This window comes from Mchenga conophoros, linkage group LG22, assembly GCF_057382185.1.
Source record: "Mchenga conophoros isolate Kocher_MC1m ecotype Shallow Benthic linkage group LG22, M_conophoros_male_GT1.1, whole genome shotgun sequence".
Lineage (NCBI taxonomy): Eukaryota > Metazoa > Chordata > Actinopteri > Cichliformes > Cichlidae > Mchenga > Mchenga conophoros.
The window spans coordinates 4260170-4279263 of NC_140546.1; the positions used below are offsets into that span (position 1 = coordinate 4260170).

General features: G+C 45.0%; 1 protein-coding gene and 1 gene segment (V, D, J or C); one reads left to right on the forward strand and one right to left on the reverse strand.

Annotated features, from left to right (window-relative positions):
• The window catches only part of LOC146548564 (Ig kappa chain V-III region MOPC 63-like), a 92686-nt gene that overhangs the window by 39517 nt on the left and 34075 nt on the right, over positions 1 to 19094 (reverse strand).
• The window catches only part of LOC146548567 (immunoglobulin kappa light chain-like), a 49335-nt gene continuing 32380 nt past the window's right edge, over positions 2140 to 19094 (forward strand). Inside the window, exons 1-2 of the mRNA XM_085262451.1 lie at positions 2140 to 2191; positions 2299 to 2608. Of these exons, the coding sequence (XP_085118577.1) occupies positions 2140 to 2191; positions 2299 to 2608 (362 nt within the window). The remainder of the gene's footprint in view (positions 2192 to 2298; positions 2609 to 19094) is intronic.

Consider the following 19094-nt stretch of genomic DNA (forward strand, 5'->3'; position numbering starts at 1 on the left):
TGACATTGGCAAGCGTTACCTCTGAGCACTGCGCTTCCTAGCAGACTCGAACTGCCGTTCTAGAATAATTTATAATACTTTGAAACCACAATCAACACCCAAAACAAGTGTATAACTGAGGCAGATCGACCCTGATGGACAATGGGGACTCTAACCCACAAAATGACCAACCAAGGTCTGACCTAATGACCAACCGGGACTTTAACCCACAAAATGACCAAATACCCTACCAAACTACTTGAGACTCTAACTCAATTTCTTTGGGACTTCAACCCATTATTTAAACTTTTCTTATCAGACTCTTAACTACTTTCATTTCTTCTTAGCAGAACTCTAACTGCTTCAACTCATGAGATTTTCATCAAAATCAAAACAGACATCCACCAGTAACTTCAGTGAGTAGACTTAAATTTTATCATGTCCAATTTGGCACACTTTGGAAATAATTCAACAGGTAGTGCCTTACCTTTTGGATAAGCCGGCTTATGCCCACTCACTTAGACCACTGGAATTCATGTCTGCCCGTCAGACCACCTAAGACCACCAAATTTCTCCATCTAAACCTCCAATTCTCCCTCCTCAACCACCGGACGAAGCCCCCAAATGTTAAGGTTCAAAGTTGAGGAAGGAGAGTACACACCACCCATGGTCCAGTAGGTCTTTGGTCAAACAATGATTTTAATGAACACACGTGTGGGAAGACAACTCTGTAAGCAGACAGGAAGTAGTCTTCGACTTAATCAAAGCATGAACAGATATTTTATAGCATCAGGGTTTATTTACTGACGCCCCTTCATGCGTCACCGGTACATTTTATACATAGATCAGATCAACATCATCATGACTTTTCACCCAGAAAATCATCTTCTATTTTCATGGCTTGGTACTTTCCGTTCTTATCTTAAAATGAATTGTTCCTCTTTCTTGCCGAGACAACAAGGACGGTTCCTCTAAATAAATTTAACTCTATGTGTGTGTGTCACGACCTCACATGCTCTTTGACCAAGAACCTCTACTAAAACCTTAATATAAAATGATCTGATATATAAGTGTTTTGTAAGCATGTATTGCAATTCCTTCTATGGCTCCAAGTCACTTGCACAATAGATTGTCCGAACATCGCGCCGAACAAAGCTTCCGACCCCCAATTAATTGACCGAGCTCCAACTCTTTAATAAGCACAGATATGCATTGTGTATGAAATAGTCATAACTGCTTAAGGCCTTCTTAAAGCTATCTGTTACATTGTTAAAGCCTCGTCTTAGCCTGCGGCTCAAAATAACTATCTGCTTTCACTTCTGCATACAACTTCCTGTCAGCCTGCAACTCAGTCTTTCTGAAAGAGACACTGTTTAACCCCTGAATGCAATATAAACTCCAAATTTTATTATTAATGCAATGGTAATGATGACAATTATTTAACAATAGCAGTAAAATAATTTCCCTGCTCCACACCAGTCAGGATGTTCATGTTTGGAGCAACTACCATCTTTTAGCCTGGTACCAACAGAAAGATGGAGGAGTTCCTAAACTGCTCATTTACTATGCTAGCACTCGACAATCAGGGATTCCAGCTCGTTTTACAGGCAGTGGATCAAACTCTGACTTCACTCTGACCATCAGTGGAGTCCAGGCTGAAGATGCAGCAGTTTATTACTGTCAGAGTGAACACTACATTAACAGCCAGTATGTGTTCACACAGTGAAAAGCCATCATACAAAAACCTCTCTCAAGTGCAGAGACTGATACAGTTGACTGAGTACACACACTCAAAGAAATACACTGGTTTTCATATCTTAGTGAGGATATCTAATTGACATAATGCTTTTCCTAATTGCTTACTATAACCTTAACCATCAAAAGTGAATGCCTAACTATAACCTAACTGTAACCCTGACACTAAAACCACTTTTTGAGACTCAAATGCCTTTAAACTGATTCAGTTATAAACAACACCATGAGCCTGATACAGGTCTTTGATGGAGTCAGTCAGATGATTTCCATAGAGAGGCACTTTGCATCAGCAGCACCATGCTCCAGTGCTCTGGGAGAGTTTATAGTCCTGAGAGTTGAACACTGGATGACTGACAGCTGTCCTTCATCACAACAGAAGCCACAGAAATCCTCCTCATCAAAAACATGACTTTGATCTGCGTCCTCATCTGGACTCTCCTCTGCTGCTGCTTCACAGGTAAAGTCCAGAGAATCAAACTCCTCTCCTCTATCAACATCTGTCCCTCTGAAATGAAGCCCACAAAACCATGAAGCTGCTTTATGTTTTTGTCTCTGTGTCCTCAGAGTCCAGAGGACAGATCACAGTGACTCAGCCTGGAGCAGTGAGCTCTGCTGTGGGAGGAACTGTGAGCATCAAGTGTAGGACCAGTCAGAATGTTCAAAACTCTCAAGCTTTAGCCTGGTACCAACAGAAAGATGGAAAACCTCCCAGACGTATCATTTACTACACTAGCAATCGTGATTCAGGGATTCCAGCTCGTTTTACAGGCAGTGGATCAAAGTCTGACTTCACTCTGACCATCAGTGGAGTCCAGGCTGAAGATGCAGCAGTTTATTACTGTCAGAGTGAACACTACATTAACAGCCAGTATGTGTTCACACAGTGAAAAGCCATCATACAAAAACCTCTCTCAAGTGCAGAGACTGATACAGTTGACTGAGTACACACACTCAAAGAAATACACTGGTTTTCATATCTTAGTGAGGATATCTAATTGACATAATGCTTTTCCTAATTGCTTACTATAACCTTAACCATCAAAAGTGAATGCCTAACTATAACCTAACTGTAACCCTGACACTAAAACCACTTTTTGAGACTCAAATGCCTTTAAACTCGTTTGGGACGAGCGTTTTTCCCCATAAGTGACTGTTGTTCTCCACAGTATAGTGGCATGCCACACGTGTAACCCACATTACAAAAAACCCCCAAAAAACAAAACATGTGGGGAACCTCCTCCAGATGTCACTGTTGGTGTTTCTGGAGTCAACAAACATAGTGTGTATTATTTCATCAAAAGAAGTTTATTGGTCTCCATCACCCTCAGATTTACAACCAATCATGGGGTAGATGAAGGTAATGACGTGTTCTGTTACCAACAGAAAAATGGTGAAACTCCTAAAAAGCTAACTTATAATGCTGACACTTGAGCTTCATGACCTTTGACCTCACTCACACTTCACAGAGGTTTTAAGTTTCTTGGAACCTTATCCCAACTTCACATAAATAGGATTGTTAGAAAGGTGTAAAAGTACACAACACACACGATGATTGTGCTCACTATTATTGCGTTTTACTGACAGTTATGAACTCAAGGAACACAGTCTGTTCCATTCCAGCTCTCCCCGTCCCCGCTCGACTCTGTCTTCACTATATAGAGAAACAGAAAGAGACAGCGTCATCAGTCAGTCGCCACCACCTGTGGCTCACCTGCCTCCCGGCACCGCCCCCTTGAGCTCACTGTACCACTCCTCCCCTGCAGATGAGCCAAGGACCACACCTCCGCCACAGAAGGCAAATCAAACATACCCATTTTGGCTCTCTCTGTTATGGACACAGATGTACAGATTTGTATACAGAGTAGCATGAAAGACTCAAATGTAAGCACTCAGTAAGGTGCAGAAAAGTGCTGAACAATCATAAATTCTAAACAATCAGTTGTTTGTTTCTGCTCATTAAATTCTGTAAGAATTAGAAATGTGAAGGTCCCAAGTTCAGTCTGAGGATTTTACCTCCAACAGCAGCTTTTATCCAGGTACATGTTCTTGAACTTAAAGTGTCCGTGATGATAACAGAGATTCTATCATGATGGGTTTTATTACTTAATTTTATTCATTTGAATAAAGCTGGAATTCAGTGGTGTAATTGTTTGTAATTCGTGATTAAAAAAACATCAACAGTAGTGAACAACGATGCTTGATCTGCCCCACTGTTACATGTCACATGGTTGTGATCATAGCTACAGAAAGAGGTGTTATAGGTATTGCTGTCAGAGATAACAGCCTCGTTTAAAAGATACTGATTGTGTCTGTTTGTGTTTTACAAGAAGTCCTTTGAAGCAAAGAGCAGTGACTGTACCTCCACATGTCTGAGCTCCTCACTCTCTGAGACTAAGCTCAGCTACTCTACAGCATGAACCTGTGACCTCGTTAATTCATATTTTTAATTAATCCAGATATATCCTTACTAAATATTATGATAAACATGTGAATCCATCAATGAACCATAAAACAAAACATTTAAATAATAGAAAAATTTTTGGAATAAGAATATTCTGAAGAACAAACTGATATATCTGCTCAATGGATTGAATTGTTCCTGATAAACAGCATCGTCAGATTGATTCAAGTCAGTCAGATGATTTCCATAGAGAGGCACTTTGCATCAGCAGCACCATGCTCCAGTGCTCTGGGAGAGTTTATAGTCCTGAGAGTTGAACACTGGATGACTGACAGCTGTCCTTCATCACAACAGAAGCCACAGAAATCCTCCTCATCAAAAACATGACTTTGATCTGCGTCCTCATCTGGACTCTCCTCTGCTGCTGCTTCACAGGTAAAGTCCAGAGAATCAAACTCCTCTCCTCTATCAACATCTGTCCCTCTGAAATGAAGCCCACAAAACCATGAAGCTGCTTTATGTTTTTGTCTCTGTGTCCTCAGAGTCCAGAGGACAGATCACAGTGACTCAGCCTGGAGCAGTGAGCTCTGCTGTGGGAGGATCTGTGAGCATCAAGTGTACGACCAGTCAGAATGTTTATAACTCCAACTATTTAGCCTGGTACCAACAGAAAGATGGAGGAGTTCCTAAACGTCTCATTTACTATGCTAGCACTCTAGAAGCAGGGATTCCAGCTCGTTTTACAGGCAGTGGATCAAACTCTGACTTCACTCTGACCATCAGTGGAGTCCAGGCTGAAGATGCAGCAGTTTATTACTGTCAGAGTTTTCATGTTGTCAACGGTCAGTATGTGTTCACACAGTGAAAAACAGTCGTACAAAAACCTCCCTCAGTCAGACTGAACAGAAACTGAAGTGACTGCTGCAGCTGGAAGATACTGCAGAGACTGATACAGTTCACTGAGGACACACACACACACACACACACACACACACACACACACACACACACACACACACACACAGAGTGAAAATGTCATTGTTGCTAAAGGAAAAGAAAGTTGGAAATATATAATTTTTTTTAACAAATCATTTATGACCTTTGACTTCTGCTTCATACCAGCTCAAATAAATCTCAATTTCTAAATATCGATCATTATCAAAAATCATATTTCTGTAAGAAAAAAAATCTAACACTAAATGAAGTCAGCAAAAGTCAGTGAGTCATAATTATCTGCACAATTTAGCAAATACTTCAAATAGAAACTTTAAGTCCAAATCAGTCAAATGATCAAATTTCCATCTTTTCTTTCTCAGGTTTTTAGATTTTCTCTTTTTTGCTCTTCAACACTGCCATGGTCCAAAGACCTGTTGACTTCCTATTCATGTTCTTTGATTATTAATATGATTCGTTTCATTTATTTTCTGTTTTCCAGTCGCATCTCTTCGTCCCTCTGTTCCTTATGTTCTGTCAACCCGTGTCTCAGAGCTATTCTCTGGTTCCCTGTTGTATTTGGATTCTGCGTTCTGTGTGAGTGTATTCGTCATGTCTGATTAGGTTCAGCTGTGTCTGCCTTCTGTGGTGTATTCCCTCGTTACCCTCTGTGCATATTAGTATGTGTTCTAATAATAGCACTGACACATGTTCACATTCCTCAAATTGAGTTATTAATATTTAAACAGGTTATAGTCAAAGGTCAGCTGCCAATCTCAGAGTTAACCAACTCTGACTTTAAACTTAGGAGTTAAAACTGCTTTGTTCCTGAAAGCAGTTGAACAAATTGAGTTGAGATGGAATCTTGAGCTCTCAGTTTGAGAACAGATGAAGGTAAATTTATTGAACCGTTTACCTCGACTTAAGCACATACCTGTGTACTGAACAGCCCTCGTCAGTGGATCCCAACACCAGTATTTGACAGTAACAGGTGAGCCTCAACTTTAATTTGTAAAGAGACACCATGAGAACTGACATTACAATACTTTTATTTTACAAAAGTCAGCGTCTTTCAGTTCAAAGTTTGTTAGGCAGCTATTGCACATTTAAAACAACAACACAAACACAACGCAGCAACAAGAAACTATGCAGTATATTATAACCGAATACTTAAACATGACTGCACAACAACCTTTCAAAAGAACATTTGTAGATGAATTGTTATTTTCCTTCCAATACTTGAAGCATTTTCTGAACATCACTTTTTGGTGCATGGCTTGTTGCATGCATACCCCACCTGTCTTAACGGGACTATAAATACAACTATATACAGTCACATTTGTAAAAACAAACAACTTTTATACTAAACACTTTTAAAATGTACAATGTGAAGAAGCCCAGGAGCAATCCCATTTCAGAACACTTAGAATAACACAACTTCCTCCCAAAAGGCCACAGGTTTCAACCACAGCTTTCCAGCATCAGTTCATGTAAATGCAGCTACAGCTTTCCAAATCCCAGGAATGCTTTTAATGCAGTGTTCATAAGATCTTTAAATTGATCCTCGTATGCAACACGTCTCGGAAGATACAGGGATAAGCTGCACATCGATGCGTATCCCCGACTCCTGATCATAAAAGTCTATGTTGCAGGACCCCAGTGGTGGAAGTAAGTCAGCCCCAGTTATAAAGACCAGCAGCTCTTCAAACGTGTGGTCCACCTCTTGCTCTGTTAAAATACATACAACTAGTAAATAAAGCGTAATGTGTAGGTTCATGAATAAAAGATTTATAATCAGTTACACTGACTGTTATGTAGAGCGGTTGCATTAATGACAATTTAGGAGTCAAAAACAGGTTGTTAGGCAAAACGAATATTGCGACGCATCGTATAAAGAAAAAGCAAAGCAATCCTGCCCTCCTAAGACACAGGACATTAATTTTTGTCCTCCGAGTCGGAGACCTGTATGTCAAGGACCCTTGACAGGTATTCATATACCTAAATGCCAAGAGAAAGAAAATATGTGTGTCGTCATTAGGATAGGGATTTATGTTGGTGTGAGAGACTGTAGCCTACAAGTTCATATTGTTCAATGACAGTTATGACATGTTGTGTTTCAGGTGATTTTAAAGAAAAAAAAACCACCAAAATAACGTACTGAATACTTTTAACAAAAAAACTCTGTATATTAAATTACTTCTTAAAATACCTACCCCAACACTGATCACGAGAATAGACTCATTCTTATACAGCGCTTTTCTGCTCCACCTGTGCAGTCAGTGTTTTATACAACAAACTGCAACATGCTGAAACATTTCATTACTTTGCTTTACTTCATGTATTGAAAGTGGCTTAATTCTACCGACTCATATTGACTTTCTACAGATAGCACACTGGTTTCCAATTAGAACCCTGGAAATCATTATTTAGAGTTTAATATTGACATCACCACAAAAGTAAGACAAACACTCGATTCTTATTTAATGTAGATTTTTTTTTATTCTTTAAAACTTTAAACAAACTTTAAACTTTAAACAAAGCAAATCAAAAATGAGAGAAGAAATTGGAAAAAAAGCTACAGAATGCAGTGTGAAAGTAAGACCAGCATAAAAGTCACATATAGTTCAGGACTGGGGACACTGGTCTCTCATCAGTGGCTCTGAGACCAGAGTGTGGGAGCCCTGGGTGGCCTCACAGGTCACAGAGCCCACCTTCATCCAGTGGTCTGCAGGGAGCCTCAGGGTGCTGCTCCAGCTGTAGAGGCCGTCGTTCTCCTGCACCACGGGGCTCCTGCTCTCCTCCCAGCTGATGCTGCCACTGCCATCCACCTTCCAGGACAGACTCCAGTCTGAGGGGAAGCCCTTGTTGGCCACACACATGAGCGTGGCCTTCCCCTGTTTCAGCTCCTCACTGGAGGGACCCAGCACCTTCAGGGCGGGGCGGGTATCACCTAGGAAACACCAATCAGCTTAGAGGACAGGAGCCACAATTTGATTTTCTCCGTTAAGAAGTTTCTGTCAGGTGTTTTTTCTGCTCCACCAGTCATTCACTCACACATTGTTTCACTTCCCTTTAAGAAACCTCTCATGCATATCAGCACAGAGAGAATCATCACACAGTTTGAGCTGAAATATGTTCAAACTACACTGGAAATAAAAGAACAAAACAAAACAAAGATGTGTCAACAATTTTAAAAGATGTTAAGCTTCAACATCATCAGTTCTTCATAATAAACAGCTTGTTCTGGATAAGAAACTCAATACCACTACTTACCTAATGTGGTTTTTTTATTGCTTACATTGTTGTAAATGATATGATACAATAAGAACACCAGAGATCTTTATCTTCACTATGTGCAGTTTAACTTTTTTCAAAACCTCTGACTGTAGAGAGACATGGCTCTCTGACTCTGTCAGACTGGATTAAAACTAAAAGCTCTCGAGACTTAACCAGATGTATGTATATGTAAAATATCCTCAAGTCCACTCTGATGTTTCATATTGTGTTTAATATTCATTTTAACATTTATTCTGAAGCTAACTTTATGTCTTCATGAAAATGTATCTAAAAACTATTTTCCTGAGGTTTTTTCTGGCACACTGAACAGAAAAGTTAAGATAACCACAAGAAAGAAATTTGCTAAAGTAAATGAGGTTTAAGTTCGACTTACTTCCAAATTCCAGTCTGGTTCCTCCACCAAAAGTCCACCACAGTGATACAAACTCATTGAGGCGCCGTACAAAAACCTCTGACTGCAGAGACATGGCTCTCTGACTCTGTTAGACTGAACTAAACCTACAAGCCCTGAAAATACAACTTTACCATCAGAACTAGAAATAATAATTAATACTATGAAACATCCCACAATTTCATTGGAAATTGTCCTGAGTGTCTGAATATTCATTTCCAAAGCTGACTTTGTTTCTTAGGACAAAATTTATGAATAAAATAATTATTCAGTTACACAAAAAGTTTCCTAGCCTTTCATATTAAATGAAATTAAAGAAAAGAGAAGAAAATTACATAAAAAAAAAAAAGCTCTAAGGCTGACTTACTTCCAAATTCCAGTCTGGTTCCTCCACCAAAAGTCCACCACAGTGATACAAACTCATTGAGCCGCCGTACAAAAACCTCTGACTGTAGAGAGACACGGCTCTCTGACTCTGAAACAAACAAACTCCATCCATCCATCCATCCATCTTCATCCGCTTTATCCGAGGCCGGGTCGCGGGGGCAGCAGCCTAAGCAAAGAGGCCCAGACTTCCCTCTCCCCAGCCACCTCCTCCAGCTTATCCGGGGGAATACCAAGGCGTTCCCAGGCCAGCCGAGAGATATAATCTCTCCAGCGTGTCCTGGGTCTGCCCCGGGGCCTCCTCCCGGTGGGACATGCCTGGAACACCTCACCCAGGAGGCGCCCAGGGGGCATCCTTGTCAGATGCCCGAACCACCTCAGCTGGCTCCTTTCGATGTGGAGCAGCAGCTGCTCTACTCTGAGCCCCTCCCGGATGGCCGAACTTCTCACCCTATCTCTAAGGGAGAGGCCAGCCACCCTTCGGAGGAAGCTCATTTCTGCCGCTTGTATCCGCGATCTCGTTCTTTCGGTCACTACCCACAGCTCGTGGCCATAGGTGAGGGTAGGGACGTAGATCGACCGGTAAATTGAGAGCTTTGCTTTTACACTCAGCTCCCTCTTCACCACGACGGACCGGTGCAGCGTCTGCATTAATGCAGCTGCAGCCCCAATCCGTCTGTCGATCTCCGGTTCCCTTCTCCCATCACTCGCGAACAAGACCCCGAGATACTTGAACTCCTCCACTTGGGGCAGGAACTCATGCCCGACCCGGAGTGGGCACTCCAACCTTTTCCGGCTGAGAACCATGGCCTCAGATTTGGAGGTGCTGATACTCATTCCCGCTGCTTCACACTCGGCTGCGAACCGTTCCAGTGCGAGCTGGAGGCCCTCACCCGATGAAGCCAACAGAACCACATCATCTGCAAAAATCAGAGATGAGATTCTGAGGCCACCAAAGCAAAAGCCCTCCGCCACTTGGCTGCGCCTAGAAATCCTGTCCATAAAAATTATGAACAGAACCGGAGACAAAGGGCAGCCCTGGCGGAGCCCATCACCCACCGGGAACGAGTCCGACTTATTGCCGGCAATGCGAACCAAGCTCTTGCAACGGTTGTATAGGGATCGAATGGCCCGTAGCAAAGGGCCAGACACCCCATATTCCCGCAACACCTCCCACAGGACACCCCTAGGGACACGGTCGAATGCCTTCTCCAAGTCCACAAAACACATGTAGACTGGTTGGGCAAACTCCCATGCACCCTCAAGTATCCTGGAGAGGATAAAGAGCTGGTCCAGTGTTCCGCGACCAGGACAAAAACCGCATTGTTCCTCCTGTATCCGAGGTTCGACTAGCGGACGAACTCTCCTTTCCAGCACCCTGGCATAGACTTTCCCAGGGAGGCTGAGGAGTGTGATCCCCCTGTAGTTGGAACACACCCTCCGGTCCCCCTTCTTAAAGATGGGGACCACCACCCCGGTCTGCCAGTCCACAGGTACTGCTCCTGATCTCCACGCAACATTGCAGAGGCGTGTCAACCAGGACAGCCCTACAACGTCCAGAGCCTTCAGGAACTCGGGGCGGACCTCATCAACACCAGGGGCTCTGCCACCAAGGAGTTGTTTAACTGCCTCAGTGACCTCGCCTCCGGAAATTGGCGGGTCATTCAAGGTTCAAGGTTCAAGGTTCTTTATTTGTCACCTGCATAGTTATACAAGTATAACACACAGTGAAATGTAGCCTGACACGCTCCTCGATAGGGATGGGTACCGGTGTCCGGTGCCATGATGGCACCGGTTCTGACATAAACGGTAGTAACCAGACCGAAAAGCAGCGCACATTTCGGTGCTTTAGTTCGGTGCTTTTTTTTCCTGAGCTTTCCTGAGTACGTACGTTCTGTTAGAGCAGAGCTACAGATTAAAAATGCCCAAGGCGAAGCGGTCAAAAGTCTGGCTGTACTTCACAGCAAAATATGCAAACTCAGCAGCCTGCAACAAGTGCTTTAAGCTGATACTGTGATACTGTCAAAGAAGGTAACACCAAGAATCCGATTAAACAGCTGGCGACGCATAGCGTTTTTTTTAAAAGCCGAGAAATGCGCCGTATTTGATAGCTTGCTGCGAGACCTCACACCGTGCACGTCGGGTGGGTTGCCAGTTATCGGACCCGGAGCAACATCCCCCAAAAACCCGAAGAACAGAGTCCTGGCCCCTAGCCCTGCCAGTGTAGCAGAAATGATGACGGATGATGATGGCAGCAGCAGCAGTTCTTCTCTGCATGAGTAGCTTCATGTTGTTCGTGTGTAATTTACGTTGAGTAGACTCACCACGTTATTACATTAATGCATGTAAGGTGAACTAGCAAACATCATCATAGCTACATGCGGCTGTCTTCTTGTTTGATGGCAGATACTCCCTTCACCCTGGCCAAAAAGGCTAAAATGACCAAAGAAAAAGTGGGAAACAGTTAAACATGAGAGGGTTTAAGTTTGTGTTTTTTCCATTGTTTAAGCACTGCTTCCAGCCAAGAGTGATGCCATTTATATGCCACATAGCTGCAGAAAAGGCTAATATTGATATCTTTTTACAAAAAAAAACAGCTGAACATGAGAGGTTTTTGGACAAAGTTTGTGTTCTCCATTCTTTAAGCACCGGTTCGAGCACCGTTTAAGCACCGGCACCGTTTCAAAAGTACCGATTTGGCACCGGTATCAGATAAAACCTAAACGATACCCATCCCCACTCCTCGACGTGTGCAAAAAAATTGGGGGGGGGGGGGGGGGGGTGTAGAGGAAAAACATTATATATATATATATATATATATATATATATATATATATATATATATATATATATGTAGTATATACATTGGGTGAATGTGCAGTAGTAGCAGCAAGCAGGTGAATTCTGTACATTAATATGAATAGACATCTGACTATTTTACAGGATAGACAATATAAACATATTTAAAATTAAAGGAATTGAAATGTACATTGTGCCTTGGTTTAGTGTCTGGAAGAGTCCTGACTCAGTCAATTATAGATGATGTGAGAGGGCGGGTGTGTGTGTTTAGAGCACGGATGGCTTGGGGATAGAAGCTCCTCTTTTTTTTTTTTTTTTTTTTTTTTTTTGGCCTGTCCCGTTTGGCTCTTTTGCATCAGAATTGTTGTCTAAAGGCAAAGAAAGATGCCCAATGGATTTACTTCACCAAACTGACCATCCCAGCCTTGCCGTAATGGTCCATTTGATTCACCTTTTATTGTTTATTTTATTTTCACTTACTGAATATGGGACAGACTTTACTGGGGGAAAGAAGGGGAGAAAGAAAGAGGGAAAGAGAAACAGCTGAGAAGAGGGACGGGGAGAAGGGCAAAAACCAAAAACCAACAGAGTGAGCAGAAAAAGAAAAGAAAAAAAAATGCATATATCAGTCACCTGGGTCACCTGCTGAGAAAGAAAAAAGAAAACAAGCAGAAGAGAACAAGAGTAATAGAATAAACAACATCACAATGATATATGGGAATATGACAGTAAATACTAAATATTACACATTATTGTGCAGCACATAAGATGAACAGAACACAGTGTGCTTTGAGGTAGGAGCCAAAAAGGGTGTAGTTTGTGGGTGTGATCACCCGTGGTACACCTGTGAGCATGGACGCGCTTGTTTTTTGTTTTTTTAAAAGGTTCCTTCATGTAATGATCTGCTAGAGGGTGTGGGGGGGCCACAGCCCCGTCCTCCAGGGCATGAAGCAGGTATGGAGGAGATCAAAACTCCAGACATCCAGAGGCCCCCAGAACACAAGAGACCAAGGAAGACCAACAGAGGGGCAGCCGCGCCACTGTCCCAGAAAGAGCTGAGGAGAGTCCCAGATGAGGGCTCACTCAGCAGCCGCGGAGCAGAAACCAGGGGGAGTTGCAGTGACGGGCCCGTGAGCTCCGCCGGCAGCCAGCCGTGCCTGAGTGACCGAGCCCCAGGCCGAGAGGCCGGGGGCACCCCACCTCTGAAGTGGCCCGAGCAAGCCCCAGGCTCCAGGCCCCGATAAGCGGCCGCCAAGGAGTGAGCCGGTGTGTACCTGGACGCCCACCCCCAGACACAAAGAACCACCAACGCACCGACACCTGAGGGAGTCCGCCACTGGCAGGGGAAGTGGTAGTAGGGGGAGATAGGCCTCCATACCTTGGAGGGCCTAAGATGTCCCCAGAGAGGTGGCGCCTGACACCCAACCTGACATATAGACACAGAAATACAGGCACACACATATACAAACATCTATTCCCACCCTCATGCTCTCATATACACTTACTCCACACTCAACCAACGTGGAGACAGACATAAAGAGACGCTGTACACATGATCACACTCCCCAAGCGTACTCTAAGCCCCGGGTCTAGGTACCCTTGCCCCTGGAGGGGGGGAACTGCACCCAGACCCAGGTGGTGTTACCCTTTTCCCTGCGGTGGGGGGAGGCAGACCACCCCGACTCCGCAGCAGCAGGGAGGCCCCACACTCCAGACCGCAGTCGGACGGCCAACTCCTCCTCCTAGCCCCCCCGCTCCAGCAGGCCGCAGAGAACGGGGGTGAGAGAAGACTCCAAACCTCCCTCCACCCGCTCATTGTAGTGTTGATGCATGTGTGTTCTAAGGTGCATTTAAAACCCAGGAGGGCAAGGAGCTACCTGCCAGAGAGCAGCAGGTAAGCGCATGGTCCCTCCTGTTGGCCCTCAATGTCTACGTGTATTTAACATTGAGAGGTGGGCAACGACACCAGGGGTGGGGTGTACACCCTGATGGTACTTTGGGTTCCGTGTATCGTGCCCACCCCCAAGATCCTATATGTATGTGTAATGAGAGTGTGAGTAATGTGAATGTCTAAGTTGTGGGATAAAATTGAGGCAGAGGCAGCCAGAAGGGGACGGGGGGGGGGGGGGGGGGGGGGGTGGCCTCCTCTGCACCCTGGTGACATACCCCTACTCCAAGGTCCTGCATGTGTGGGTGGTTGTGGTGGAGCGGGAAGAGGGAGGCAGCTGGAGATGGGGAGGGAAGGAAGGGAGGGGCAAGTGACCCCTCCCTGGGGCCAGCTCCCCCACTGACCCCAGTAGGCACCCCCATACTCCGCGACCCGCCAGGGAAAGGGGGCCCAGGCCCATCCAGACCGGGGCCCAGCGCAGCAGCGCCTCCCGGCCCCACAGAGCCCAGGACAGTCCACCCAACCCCACCACAGAGAAAACTGCACCCACCCCACCATCCACTCTTCTTCCAGACTACATAAGACAATAAACACCCAGGCTGAGATCTTCCTCCACCTCTCCTGTGTCTCCCCCTCCTGCAGAGAGAGCCCCTGAGGAGAGGAAAGCTCCTGCAAGATGTGACAATCTTCCCCACCAGTTGAAGAGCCCCCCAGGTGGCTCGATGCACCGGCGGCACCCTGCTCCAGGGCTGGGCCCCCATGCACCCACCCGCCCACAACCCCGGCAACACACCAACCAGGACCCAAGCCCCCGAGGCCCGGCCCGGGCCCCAGCCCAGAGACGGAGCGCCCCCAGAACCTCACGCCCATCCCGGACCCACCCAGGGGCAGCCAGGCTACCAGGTCAGTAACCCACGTCCGTCAGCACAGACCCTCCCCTAGTCCCGCTGCACGCAGCCGCGAGGAAACAGTCACCTGAGAGCCCACAGAGCCCCCAACCGGACATGACCGCTACCCAAGGAAGATGCCTCCGGGGAACCCCCCGATGCCCGAAGCCTGTCCCTACCCCCACACCAATCACAACAGTGAAGGCGGGACCAAACTATGACCCCCCACCCCCACTAGGTGATGGAGCTGATCAAAGGAGCCCAGAGCAATTGATCTGATGTGGTGGCAGAGGCTGTATCAAGACTAATGTAATCTAATAGATAATTTCTATATTGGTTAGAATTAAGATTATTTTTATTTTTCCAGTTCATGAGGACAGTTTTCTTGGCTATGCATAGGGCAGTGAAAACCATATGGGCAATATTCTTTTCTGAAGTGACATTATCTAAGCTGCCCAACAAACACACTAAGGGGGAAGTTGGAATGTTACATTTCAGACACTTCGATAAGTCTTCACATATCTCGCGCCAAAACTTCTGAACTGGTGGACAGAACCAAAGAGCGTGGATATAATTGTCCGGTGAATTGGTTTGGCAGTGTGAGCAGTTGTTGGTAGACGTAAAGCCCATCTTGAACATCTGATGACCTGTATAGTGCACTCTATGTAATATTTTGTATTGAATTAATTGAAGACTGGGATTTCTAATTAGATGAAAGGTTTTTAAGCAAATCTGAGACCAGAAGTTTAGGTCTAAGTTAACTGATAAATCCGCTTCCCATTTTGCAATAGGAAGTGATATTGATTCATCTGTTTTAGAAAGCATTCTGTATATTTTGGAAAGTAATTTGGGGGGTTTAAGAGTAAGAAATTGAACCACACTTGGTGGTGTTTGTAGTTCAACTTGACCCGGTTTAAATTTCTTTTTTACTATGGATTTAATTTGTTGATATTCTAAAAATCTTTTCTTGTTGATCCCATATTGTGTAACTAGTCTGTCAAATGAAATAAATTCTGTTCCTTCTAGTATATGTTCTAAATATTTGATTCCTTTGCCACTCCAATCTGAAAAGTTTATCATATTATTGTTTTGTAATATGTCAGGGTTGTTCCAGATAGGTGTACGTTTGCATGGGATTAATGAAGACGCCGTCAATTTTAGAAACTCCCACCATGCTGTCAGAGAAGAGCTGATGTTGATGCTTTTAAAGCATTCATGCCGTTGGATGTTTGAGCTGATAAATGGTAGGTCTGAGATCTCTAGATTATTGCAGAGTGCTTGTTCTACATCTAGCCAAGGTTCATCTAAGAGGGTATGTTTTAGCCATCCTGAGATAAACTGAAGCCTGTTTGCTAAGAAGTAGTGCTGAAAGTTAGGCAGTTCTAGTCCTCCTTTATCTTTGGTCTTTTGTAGTGTTTTTAAGCTTATACGTGGGGGTTTATTTTCCAAAGGAATTTGGACATACATGAATCTAGAGATCTGAACCAATCTTGTGGCGGTTCATTGAGAATAAATAATTTATTTTTGGTAAGACCATCATTTTTATAGCGGCAACCCTTCCCATGAGCGATATGGGTAGACATTTCCATCTAGCCAGATCATCTTCTACCTTCTTTAAAAGTGGGATATGGTTTAATTTAGTTAGATCTGCAAGCTTGGGAGAAACATTAATACCTAAATATTTTATATTTCCCGATTGCAGTGGTGTAGAAGAGGAATTATGGAGGGAGCAATTAATCGGTAGAACTGTAGATTTTGACCAGTTAATTGAGTAATCTGATATTCTTGCAAAAGAGTTTATCAATTCAATCACCCCAGAGATATTGGTTTGTGAATTTTGGAGAAAGAGTAACACATCATCCGCATAAAGGCTGATTTTATGTTCCACGTTCTTGCATTTTATGCCCTTAATTACTGAATTCTGTCTAATTGCTGCTGCTAGTGGTTCAATAAAAATTGCAAACAGTGAAGGGGAGAGTGGGCATCCCTGCCTGGTGCCCCTCAAGAGACAGAAGCTGGAGGACACAAACTGTTGGGGAATTATATAATATTTTTAACCAGTTTATGAAAGAGGATCCAAAACCAAATTTGTGTAAAGTTGCAAATAGAAATTTCCAGTTAACTCTGTCGAATGCTTTTTCTGCGTCTAAAGAGAATATTGTAGTTTCTAGGTTTTTACTGTAAGAGTAGTCTATCAAATTAAGTAATCTACGTGTATTTGTTGATGAGTGCCTACCTTTTATGAAACCAGTTTGGTCAGGATGAATTAAGAGGGGGGTTATTTTCTCCAGTCTCTTTGAGAGAGCTTTGCAGATTATTTTAAGGTCTACGTTTATAAGGGATATTGGACGATAGCTTGAGGGATATACAGGGTCTTTGCCTGGTTTTAGCAGGAGATTAATGTTTGCAGAATTCATATTTGATGGAAGTCTGCCCTTTTCTTTAATTTCCAACAACGTTCTGTAGAAAACTGGTGCTAGAATCGACCAGAATTCTTTGTAGAATTCTGCAGGAAAGCCGTCTGGACCTGGAGCCTTATTATTGGGCATACTTATCAGAGCTTCCTGGAGATAGAAGCTCCTCTTGAGTCTCTCTGTCCTTGCCCGGATGATGCGGAACCTTCTACCAGATTGCAGAAGTTGGAACAGTTTGTTGCCAGGATGGGACGGGTCCTTCAGTATCTGCGCTGCTCTAGTTCGGCATCTCCTGGTGTAGGTGTCCTGAAGCGGGGGGAGAGCAATCCTGCAGCAGCGTTCTGCTGTACGGATCACTCTCTGGAGAGCTTTTTGGTCCTTCACACAGCTGTTCCCAAACCACGATGTTCTGTGTGAGGATGCTCTCCACAGCGCCTGTATAGAAAATCCTGAGGATCTTTGGAGAGACCCTGAACTTCCTCAGTTGTCGTAGGTGATACAGGCGCTGCCTAGCCTTTTTGGTCTGGACCTGAATGTGGGCAGCCCATGTCAGGTCTGAGGAGATGTGGACACCAAGATACTTGAAGGACTGCACCCTCTCCACTGGAGCTCCATTGATGATAATGGGCTTGTAGTCTCTGTGCTGACCCCTTCTGAAGTCCACCACCAGCTCCTTGGTCTTGCTGACGTTCAGCTGGAGGTGGTTGTCCTGGCACCACGATGCCAGATTCTTCACTTCATCCATGTAGGCTGCCTCATCGTTGTTGGAGATGGCACCCAACACCACTGTGTCGTCAGCAAACTTCACAATGGTGTTGGAGCCATGGGTGGCCACACAGTCTGAAGTGTAGATGGAGTAGAGCAGTGGCGAGAGGACACATCCCTGAGGTGCTCCTGTGTTTATGGTGATGCTGTTGGAGAAGCACCTGCCCACCCTCACCACCTGAGTTCTGCCAGTGAGGAAGTCCAACACCCATGCACACAGACGGCTGTTAAGTCCCAGATCCCTCAGCTTTGTGAACAGTCTGCAGGGCACTATTGTGTTAAACGCTGAACTGTAATCAACAAACAGCATTCGCACATAGTTACCCTGTTTCTTGTCCACATGGCTGAGGGTGGTGTGTAGGACGTGGGCGATGGCATCCTCTGTGGATCTGTTGGATCTGTAGGCGAACTGCAGCGGATCTGTGGTGTCTGGGATGGAGGAGGAGATGATGTTCTTCAGCAGCCTCTCAAACACCTTCATTACTACCGAGGTCAGTGCAACTGGCCGGTAATCGTTCAGGGATGAGGGTTTGCTGTTCTTAGGCACAGGGATGATGGTGGATCTTTTGAAGCATGTGGGGACCACAGACTTCACCAGGGACTCGTTGAAGATGTAAGTGAACACACCTGCTAGCTGATCAGCACAGCAGCGCAGCAGACGGCCGGTGATGCCGTCTGGCCCCGCCGCTTTCCTTGTGTTCACTCTCCTCAGTGCCGCTCGGACGTCATGCTCCGCGATGCTGGTCACCGGTCTCTCGCTGATGACGTCACTGTCCTCGGTAGTCAGGCGGTAGATAGCATTAGCCGCCTGGCTAACCTCGAAACGGGCGTAGAACTGATTCAGCTCGTTGGTGAATGCAGAGTCGGCGTTGATCGGCGCAGTGTCCCTGGCTTTGTAGTCCGTAATGGTGCGTAGTCCGTGCCACATACTCCGTGTGTCGCCCTGGTGGAAGCGGGACTCCACACGTTCCCGGTACCGGCGTTTGGGATCTCTCACCGCGCGCCGCACGCCGTATGAGGTCGCTTTGTAGGCGCTCATATCGCCAGTGGCGAGACCCGCGTTGTAGGAGGCGGTCCTGGCGTTTACTGCAGTGCGGATCGATCTGTCCATCCACGGTTTCTGGTTTGGGAATGAGGTGACTCTCGCAGTGGGGATAATCTCCTCCGCTAGCATATTGACGAAGCATACTGCTACTTCCGT